The sequence below is a fragment of the Lactuca saligna genome, chromosome 5 (genome assembly GCF_052625555.1).
Source record: "Lactuca saligna cultivar CGN05327 chromosome 5, ASM5262555v1, whole genome shotgun sequence".
Classification (NCBI taxonomy): Eukaryota; Viridiplantae; Streptophyta; class Magnoliopsida; order Asterales; family Asteraceae; genus Lactuca; species Lactuca saligna.
The window spans coordinates 126386695-126397493 of record NC_136421.1 but is presented as its reverse complement, the minus strand read 5'-3'; the positions used below and the strand labels follow the sequence as shown (position 1 = coordinate 126397493).

Below are 10799 nucleotides of genomic sequence, written 5' to 3'. Positions count from 1 at the left end.
TGTTACAAAATAAATAAATAAATTTCTACAATGCTATAAATAAAGGATCTATATTGTCGTGCATATTGACATGACTTAATATAACATGTGATTTTTATTCGATTGGTCGTCTTATAAAATATACCCCTACAAGAAATTAAATGATGCTTGGAATGTGAGACACTAATAAATTTGTAGTTTAGTGCATTTTACATCATCTAATTTTGAGTTGATTGATTCGGCTTTATATCAAATAAGTAAAATTATGAAATTAATTAAAAAAGAAAAGAGTGAAAAATAGAGGTGGGCATCGAGTCAACCCAAAACCGCCTGAACAAAGCCCAATGGGTCCAACCGGGTTATCGGGTTTTGAAATTTGAAATAGTATGACAATTTGTTTTGTATAAATAGAAAAATTCAATTTTGTTTCTTTTTGTATTTAATAATCAAATAAATAAATATTTATTTGATTGGAGTAAACTAACTGTTATCGATCTTAGTAAATAAAAACAAAAATAGCGTGTAACTGCAATAATATAGTTTTCCTATGATTATATTTGACGAAAAATATAAAACAACTAAGAGACTTACTCAGAAAATAAAAAACCTTTATTTGTTGTTTTAGATGTAATGAAGTGTATAAATCGGTGTTTCATAAACATTTGAAATAGTTCGTTAGACAAATGTAGTATTATGAACTATTTTAACGCTATCATTTTAGCTTATCAAGATAAATATAAATAAATAATTTCTTTTTAAAATTTAACTTTTCAACTATTCTACCAAATACAACCTAAAATTCTCTAATCCCCATAAGAACACATCAAATTTGATGTTACACTCTTTATATTGAACCAAATCTCCAGTCTTGGTTTTATGCATGTTATCAAATAATTAACATAAAATTTAAGATTAGTTTACATAAATATCACTACAAAATTTTATCAGACCTTGATATTGAATCCGATATAGATTTTTATTTGTCACTTTTATAAATATTTATAAAACATTAAGTATTATTAGAAATAAAACGATCCTTAATTAAAACATAACAAGTGTTATGTGATAATAAAATAGTCTAATAGTAAAAAAAATTGTTTTATTATTAAAATATTAAACTTAGTAACTTACTTGTAGTGTTAGGTTGGAGATTTTAAAACATAAATCTTCTCATTTATTTATATAACATTAGATAATTATTTTAGTAATAATAATTAATCAAAGTAGAGAGATCCTTAATACACCTTTCCTCATTTCGCATTAATCCCTTGTTAATTCGAACTTTCATTTCCTTCTGTCAATTGTTTAATCATCTAATCATATATGGTTATAATCATAATATCATATGAACGAATTCTTCTGTTAATTTGAATAAAAAACTAGTATCAGTAAATAGCATATAAACCACAAATAGTTGAATTACCTTTTTACCCCTAGTTTCTCTTCCCAGTAAGTTTTTTCCTGAAAAACATAAAGGAGCTTCGTATATTACAGGCATATGAGAACAAGTTTGCAACAACAAAATAAAAAGGACTTTTAAGTCATTTTGCCAATAAAATGAGGAAGTATGTGTACAATGTCTAGTACTAGGTTACTCACCTAAGTATTTTTTAAGTTAATGCTATGTCTATGAGGAAGTTGATGCAGCTCCATAATGGCTCCTTAATGCTTCAATGGCTTTCTCCACAGATTGTGAAAGTCCAGGGATGCTTGTTTTGCATACTGAAATTTTAAGAATTGAAAAGAGTTTAATCAAGTTGGAATAAGCTTTGAGTGTTTAGAAGAAAACATGCTTCTTAGTTCAAGTTATAACAAAAAATGTAATAGAAACATACAACGAGTTGCTCGGGCTTGTGCTTCTGCTATGAGATCTGTATATGATGCCTGAAACAAACATCTTGTGAGAGATGTAAATGTGTAATGATAATGGAGAGCTTTGAGAAGTTATTGTGTTGGGAAATGAGTGGAAAACCAACCTCCATTGCATCATGAGTTTGAGTCATGTGGTCAATCATCTTCTTGAAATCCTTTTCAACTTCAGTCATTGTTTGTTCACATGCTTGATTTTGGACCTTATGAAATAACAACAGGGGAGAGAGGTTTCATGATGAATAGGTGGTAGATGATGGAAGCTACTTGAAATTTTTCGACAGATAGTGATAGAATTATGTAATTGTATAGCTGTACACAAGGTTTTGAATGTTATTCAGATGAAAAGACATGATCAAAGAAGCTATCAAACATTATCTGTGGTTGCATATGTATAAAATTACATAAAACATGACCCCAGGTTTCTTACGGATATAAAATTACATTGATGAGCTGAGGATTATATAGATGAACGCATTAAGAAATTTGAAATGAATTCAACGTATCTTATTCAAGGAAGAAGACATTGCGATCTCTAATTGCATATAAACATAGTATTCAAGTAATGATTATGGAAATAGGAGATGCGCATCACTAATCAGGAATGAAATTGCATACGTGAGAAAATCTACAAGCAAAATCTACATGTTCTACATCTAATTTCATCAACGTAATTTGTTCGATGTGAAAATATAAATCGATCATCAGAGATGAACCTTCCTAAAGCTGATGTACAATTGGTTAGCAGATAATTAACTTTTACACAGCTAAGATCGATATGAGAGAACGATCTACAATCAACAACTTCCATTCAGCCTGATAACTTCATACAAGCACTAAGAACGATAGATATTCACTGACCTTATATCGTTTCTGTAGACGAGAGTGAGAAACTTCCATATCCTTGAGTATATCGGAATAAGAGCGATCAATTTGACGCTTGATTGAATTAATGCGCGACGATGTCATTTTCTTCAGATCGGCGATATTGTTACCTGTTTTACTCAGTGAAGAGAGAGACTGCATCGGAGAAGTTGCGTTACGCGGTTCTGCAGCATGCATTTTTCGGTTGTTGTCGTTGCTTCTGCGATCCTCATTGAGAGATGAGGTTGAATTCGTAGGTGTAGTGAAGCAGCTTGAACTGGATTTGATAATCTCGGGAGATTCACTTGGTGATCGGTTTACAGGCGCCACCAACGGCGGCGGCGTCATGAGAAAATTCGCCGCCGGTGACTTTCTCGTTGACCTCCTTTTCATCTCCTCCTTACAACGGATGTTAATCTGCAGTGATTTGAATCACCAAATTTGGGTTCATATGTTGGCGGGAATTTTAATATTTGAACCAAAAACATTTAATATGATTCTTTTATTTAAATCAAATTCCAACAAACTAATCAAAGTAGAAACTTTGAATTTGAATATTGTAATTGAATGTATAAAATATAAAATTATTTGTATATGTTTTTACAACTTTTATATATAAAAAATTAATTTGTTGAACATGAAAACTTTTATAATAAATACAAGTATAAAATTGAAATATAAAATAAGTTGTAAAAATATATTTTATTATTTTCAAAAAGACAAACTTTTAAAAATATATAAAAACAAAGTTTGGAAAAAGATTTGTGGGGGGTGTAAAATAAGGTGTGAAAAATAATTTTATAAAGTAACTATATAAACAAAAAAAATTGTACAAAATTTTTTTTTTTAAGAAAATTAAGTTTTAAAGACTTATTAGTATTAAAAAATAATAATATATTAAAAAAACCTATAAAGTTGATAAAAGTAGGGATAATTGATTATTTATATTTATGCAACAATTGCAATTATTAGAGATGTTTAAAAAAAGTCCAATTTATACAAATTTATAACCTTGCTACCATTAAATTTTTAGTAATTGATATTATCTTTCAATTTTAGAGCCATGTAATCAATTATATGGACAATCTCCGTGTCACTCCTCTTCCAAACAATCAAAATCTATCATTCAAGATATTTGAATTGGGATTTAGTTTTGAGATTAATATGTTATAATCATCTTTTGAAGGATACTGTAACGCCCGTAGATTATGTATAGTCAATTTGGATATGATAAGCATCAAAAATGAATTTTTGATAAAAGATTATTTAGAATTAATAATCTTAACTAAGTTATAGTATATGTTATAAGGATTTCGTACATATAAAGAACGCCGAAATCCGAGTTATAACGAACAAGTTATGACATGTTGAAGTTTCGCAACAGAACCGACACGACGCTGAATGACGTAAAAAGTGAATTTACGTTAGAGGGATATTTAGCCTTAGCGGTCTAAGCGAAAGTCGTAGAGTTCGTTAAACCGTGAGCGTGCATAAAATGAACATCCAAATCTGACTTCGTATGAGTAGTTATGATTTTTCTAAGTTTCGACTTAGCGGTATGCAGCCCGAATACTCGATTTGAGATCGAGTGGTTTTTATCCGATACAATATAAACGAGAATCGAAGATCTTGTTGATAGTAGTGCAACGGTAAAAAGACAGACGAAAACGGACGTCGGATGAAGAAGTTATGAATTTATAACAGAGTTTTCTTGTCCCAGTCTACTAAAAACAAATAATAAAAATAAATTCAAAATTAGCTGACAGAGTCTAAACAAAAGTTGTAGAGTGTACTCTCACCTACGGGTGGATATAAAGAACGTCGAAAACGCAGTTTGTATGAGGAAGATATGAATTTTTGAAGTTTATTAAATAATTAAAATATTCAATTTAATTATAAATTTCGACATTATCCAAATGGGGGGGGGGGGTGTCAGCGACCTTATCCAGGTTACGCCTAGCGTAAATCGAGGATCCAGACTCCTATAAAAGGAAGTCAAGGCTGCTAAGTTTATTTGCTAGTTTTCTCTTCTCTCTCTCTCTCTCTCTCCCGTTTTACCTCGTTTTTCGTGCAATAAATATCCCGCAGCCCCGGTATCATTCCCGAGATCCGAAGCAAGTCCCGAAGCCAGAAGATCCCGAGAAAAATAGTTTTCGAGCTGAAGCTCTACCCGCGTGAAGCCCGGTTTTGGAGAAAACATCTCGGTTTCGTCGTAAAAGAATATTTAAAGAGACGAGGTGTTGTCGGATCATCGTCTAATCAAGTAAGTGTGTAGTTACTTTCTTCTAACACGTAAGTATTAAGTATTTGCGATGAAATACGTGTTATGTGTTAATAAGTTGTTTGTTTATCTGAGATGAGTGTTGAATACGAAGTATTAACTATAAAATATGTGATATGTGTTAATAAGTTGTTTGTTTATTTGAGATTGGTGTTGAATGCAATGTTTGATACAGGTTTTAAATAAGTTAAACTGTATATGTGTTTTATATCTACTATTATATTGGGGAAAACATGGGTAGATAAATGATGAGGTGCGAAAAATGATTAAGAATAATATTGGCAAATGCACCGATAGTGAATGTAATAATACTAGCAGATGCGCTTAGGAATAATTTTGGCAAATGTACCAAATGGAGAATGTCATAATACTAGCAGATGCACTTAAGGATAATATTGGCAGATGCGCCTAATAGTGAATGTCGTAATCTTGGCAAATGCGCTTAAAGGATAATGTCGACAAATGTACCTAAAATAGTATGTCATAATGTCGGCAGATACGTCTAATAGTGTATGTTGTAATCCGAGCAGAGGCGCTTAAAGGATAACCTTGGCAGATGTGCCTTATGTAGCGATGGATTTTGTGTCAATTCCTTAGGTCAATCCTTAGGAATAAATGATTGAAGAATAGTTGATTCTTAGGGTAAAACATTAACAATTAAAGAAGATAATTGGGATGGGTAATTGGGTTGATTGTTTGATGATTAAGTATAATAATTATATTATTGTGGGTTAAAAACGTTGTATGCTCACCAGGCTCCCAAGCCTGACCCTCTCAGTTTTCTTTGTATCATAGGTATCAATACAAAGACTTATTTTACTAAGAGATTAAAGGAGATGTAAATTATTAGTGTAATTATATGTAAGTTCTGTTTATGCTTATGTGTCTGTATCGGAACATGACATCCCGAGATTTTGTTATATAATGAAAATACATTTCTTTAAGAAATGCTTTTGATAAATTCTTATCATATTTTGTTTTGAGAACAAATTCCGCAATTTTTTTCTTTAAAAAGATTACTCTGATTTTAAAAACAAAGCATAAACAAATCGGTCTTTTCTGGCCGTGAAATTGGGGATGTCACAGTTGGTATCAGAGCATTAGTTTAAGCGAACTAGGAATTTGTAGGATTTCTAGACTTAAACTTAGAATGCTAAGTAAATATCGTGAGAGTGTGTCTAGAATATGTTAAGTAATACACCTGAATTGACACAAGCACTAGTTTATTGTAAGAATGATGCCTAAAATGCTTTTATGTGCTAAATGTTTTGTGTGATAGCTATATCGATGCTATTATTTGTTTGGATCCATGGTATGTTGCCGACCAGATCTGGAAACCTTATGTGTTTAGGATTCTAAGCGTACGACTACGGTATTGGAACTAGCATGTAAACATTTCAGAGTTATAAAGATGATTTAATTATCTATCGTGATTGAGGATCTGAATTCACCATATTCGGTGTGTAGATCAAAAATGGTAAGAACCAGAAGTGGAGTTGTAAACGTGAACGAAGAAAGGAATCAACCACCTGTGATTGAGCGAGTACCTATTGTAGCGGCAACACCTGAGCCAATAACAATGGCTGGTGTACAATTAATGATTCAGACGATGTTGGATCGTCAAATAGATGAAACTAGACGTCTGCTTCGGCAGAATCGTGAGGAACTTTCAATGCCGATTGAACAGCCCGAGTTGAATGAAGGGCATTCGGAATGAGGTGACTTCAGTAGGATTGTTGGTCAAGCCAACCCACCATTGGTCAGACAAAACAAACAAGAGGGAGGAATTGATGGACTTAGATGCAAGTACAAAGGCTTTTTGACTTGCAAACCATCGACCTTCACTGGAAAAGAGGATCCGATCAGAGTGATGGATTGGATCTCAGAAATGGATCTAGCCTTCATGACGTGTGGTTGTAGAGGCAAGTTTACAGACCATGTTCACAGTACGTCAGTTCATAGGTGGCGTTGTTCGTTGGTGGAATGCTCTGGGGAAGACCTTAAGCCCTAATGATCCACTACAACTGACTTGGGCAGAGTTTTTGGTGCAATTTAAGCGCAAGTACTGCTCGGACCAAAATCTGCTTGAGCTAGAGAACCAATTTCTGACATTGAAGAAGGGTAGTGTGTCCATCGATAAATACACCAATAACTTCACAGAAAAAATGGAGTTTGTTTTGCGTATTATCCAAGATGAGCTGAAGAAAATCGATAGGTACGCAAAGGGAATTCCATGGGAGTATGCGGTGCCAGTGCGTCAGGCACTTACTCTGGAGGCAGCTATCTAGGCTGCCAAGTCTGTTGAAGATATGATTACGGGAAGAGCCACCAGCAAGGTTGAAGTTGGCGAGAAGAGGAAGTTAGAAGGAACTTCATGGTATAATGAGAAAAGAAAATTCTCGAAGTCTGGAGGGGGAGGAAGAGATGAAGCAAGATGGTACGATAAGTGCAAGAAGAAGCACTCGGGAAAATGTGGCACGGAGGTGACATGTTTCAAAGGTGGAAAGAATGGGCACTACACTGATGAATGTATATTCAACAAAAAGGTATGTTACGAATGTAACGAAGAAGGGCACTTCAAGCAAGACTACCCAAAGAAAAATCAAGCAGCAAGGCTAGAGGCACCACCAAAGCCAAAGGCATTCCACATGATCCTCGACGAAGCAGAAAACAACGCGAGGAATCAAGAATGAAGACTTTGTATCAATATATAAAGTATGTATCAGGAAGCGTAGCCTGTTAGAGTCATAGTATAGGGTGAACTTGAATTTTGGTGTAATCGTTTCGAGAATTAATATAAACCCTGGTTTTCTTATCTGATGTGTTAAATGATTTTATGATTGTTGTATGGTGACTTGGTCGATTGCGGGACAATACTTAGGACGAGTATGAGTAGGTGTGAATAGTAGTAGAGATCTATACTATTGGAAGCACAGGACTCACGCTTGGATCAAGGAAAGTCACAAGGTTACCAAGAAGCTAGTGATTGGTCTCGTTTTATTCAAGTATGTTGTTACCATCGTTTCGGTAATGACTAGTGAGATGATTGTTATTCTGACCCTAGTGGTCATATCAAATTGAGTCCAACTACGATGAGTTTGTTACATGGTTCAGAGAACCAAGTTCAATGTAGCATCTGACTGAGGTCAGAAGATTGAAATCAATGCTACCGATAGCATCGCGCTCGTTGTTAAAGAAGTTAGTAGCTAGAAATGCTACATGCTAAAATGTGATTATATCACATTAGAATACGAATGAAGGTATATTCCATTCTGAAATTTGACTCTAAGAGACTTGAGTCTAAGTGTTGCATCATACGATGAGAGGTCATTAGAACATGACTCATCGTTATGTTACAATAGATAAGGGAAAGTACTTATCCTAAGAAGAAGAAGAAGGAGTCCTCACTAAGGACTTATTTGGTAACTCAAAGATTAAGATTGAAAGTACAACATGGTAAGAAAAGCAGATGCAAGATTGAGCATCGTCTGCAGTCAAGAAGTGCTAGAGTTAAATACTCTTTCGAGGAGACATAAAAGTTACGATTAATACTTAGGATGAAGAGATAACTTATGGAATCATTATACAAGCCCTATTTCGTTGATAATTCCGGGACGTAATCATCCTAAGGGGGAGATAATTGTAACGCCTGTAGATTAGGGCTAGTCAATTTAGAAACGATAATCATCAAACATGAATTTTTGATGAAAGATTATTTAGAATGAATAATCTTAACTAAGTTATATTATATGTTACAAGGGTTCTGTACATATAAAGAACGCCGAAATCCGAGTTATAACGAACAAGTTATGACCTGTCGAAGTTTCGCGACAGAACCGACACGACGCTGAATGACGTAAAAAGTGAATTTACGTTAGAGTGATATTTAGCCTTAGCAATCTAAACGAAAATTGTAGAGTTCGTTAAACCGTGAGTGTGCATAAAAAGAACATCCAAATCTGACTTCGTATGAGGAAGTTATGATCTTTCTAAGTTTCGACTTAGCCCTATGCAGCCCGAATACTCGATTTGAGATCGAGTGGTTTTTAGTAGAAACAATCTAAACGAGAATCAAAGATCTTATTGATAGTAGTGCAACGGTAAAAAGACAGACGAAAACGAACGTCGGATGAAGAAGTTATGAATTTATAACAGAGTTTTCTTGTCCCGGTCTACTAAAAACAAATAATAAAAATAAATTCAAAGTTAGCCGACGGAGTCTAAACGAAAGTTGTAGAACGTTGTCTCACCTACGAGTGGATATAAAGAACATCGAAAACGGAGTTTGTATGAGGAAGATATTAATTTTTGAAGTTTATTAAATAATTAAAATATTCAATTTAATTATAAATTTCGATATTATCCGAAGGGGGGGGGGGGGGGGGGGAGTCAGCGACCTTATCCAGGTTACGCCCAGCGTAAACTTTAATTACGCCCAGCGTAAATCAAGGATCCAGCCTCCTATAAAAGGAAGTCGAGGCTGCCGAGTTTCTTTGCTCATTTTCTCTTCTCTCTCTCTCTCTCCCGTTTTACCTCGTTTTTCTTGCAATAAATATCCCGAAGCCCCAATATCATTCCTGAGACCCGAAGCAAGTCCCGAAGTCCGAAGATCTCGAGAAAAATAGTTTTTGAGTCGAAGCTCTGCCCGCGTGAAGCCCGGTTTTGAAGAAAACATCCTGGTTTCGTCGTAAAAGAATATTTAAAGAGACGAGGAAACATCCTCGACACCTGAAGCAATTCCTGACGCACTGAAGACCTGAGAAAATAATCTTTTCAAGTTGAAACTTTGCCCGCATAAGGCCCGGTTTTCAACTAACATCCCTAGTTTCGTCATAGAAAGTCATTTTAGAGACGAAGTGCTGCCCAAATTATCATTTTATTTATCGAATATTTCACGGTGAGTTCAATATAGGGACAATTGTATGTTATGTGTTATATGTGTAATGTGCTTTCCCATGTTATTGTGATAATGAGCTATACCTTTGACCATGAAGTGAATGACTAAGCATCACTTTGGTATTGGTATGTAGCCTTTTTCCATGAAGTTAACGAGTAAGCATCACTTTGGCATTGGCCTATAAATACTAGCCAAATGATAATTCATAAATCGTTTAGTTTCTGTGCCACTTGGGCGGGAGTCTTATTGATGTATATTATGTTGAAATTTTTGTATCTCATTGATTGTAAATCTTTGAATCAGATCATTTGTTGATATGGAAAGCCTGTCATATGATACACATATGCCTTTGTTGTTCTTATCCCTCCTTACTTCTATCATATTGATATGTATATGGAATAACGTTATATTGTAACTGTTACTGAACTCACTAAGCATCACCCGCTTATCCCTCTCAATGTTTAAACTATTGCAGGTGATAAGCATCCAGCATAGTCATGTACTGGTAGAAGATGTAGAATATATAACATTATAGCTTTTGTATTAAGTGTATAATTTCCTGGGAAATTATGTAATATATAAAACATTGTAAAAATCTTAATAGTCGGTTTGTATCCAGTCTTTTATAATAGGACCATATATGTAAAATTATGTAATATATAAAACATTGTAAAAATCTTAATAGTCGGTTTGTATCCAGTCTTTTATAATAGGACCATATATGTAAAATATGTTTATGAATATGCATGTAGCATGCTTTGAGTAATAATAATGTTAAATATGAAAGGGGTCTTTCACAATATGAATCCAAAAGTCCAACTTTTAAATCCTTAATCCATTAAGCCTTGAACCCTAACTTTCTATGGGTCTTATAACTCCATTATAAACTGGAAAGTTGATGCTTTTGAG

General features: G+C 34.0%; 1 protein-coding gene across 2 annotated transcripts; it reads right to left on the bottom strand.

The window, feature by feature from the left end:
- Positions 1 to 1230: 1230 nt before the first annotated feature.
- On the bottom strand, positions 1231 to 3129 carry LOC144998273 (uncharacterized). 2 transcript variants are annotated; one of them, XM_078958070.1, is made up of 5 exons: positions 2710 to 3129; positions 1956 to 2051; positions 1815 to 1863; positions 1579 to 1701; positions 1231 to 1440 (listed from the first exon to the last, which is right to left on the bottom strand). In XM_078958070.1, exons 1-4 carry the CDS (start codon positions 3103 to 3105, stop codon positions 1607 to 1609), a joined length of 636 nt encoding a protein of 211 aa, XP_078814196.1. In that variant the 5' UTR covers positions 3106 to 3129; the 3' UTR covers positions 1231 to 1440; positions 1579 to 1606. The 2 variants fall into 2 exon arrangements, with proteins under 2 accessions (XP_078814196.1, XP_078814197.1); XM_078958071.1 differs by lacking the exon at positions 1231 to 1440 and having other exon boundaries at positions 1578 to 1701.
- Between the last annotated feature and the right edge of the window lie 7670 nt (positions 3130 to 10799).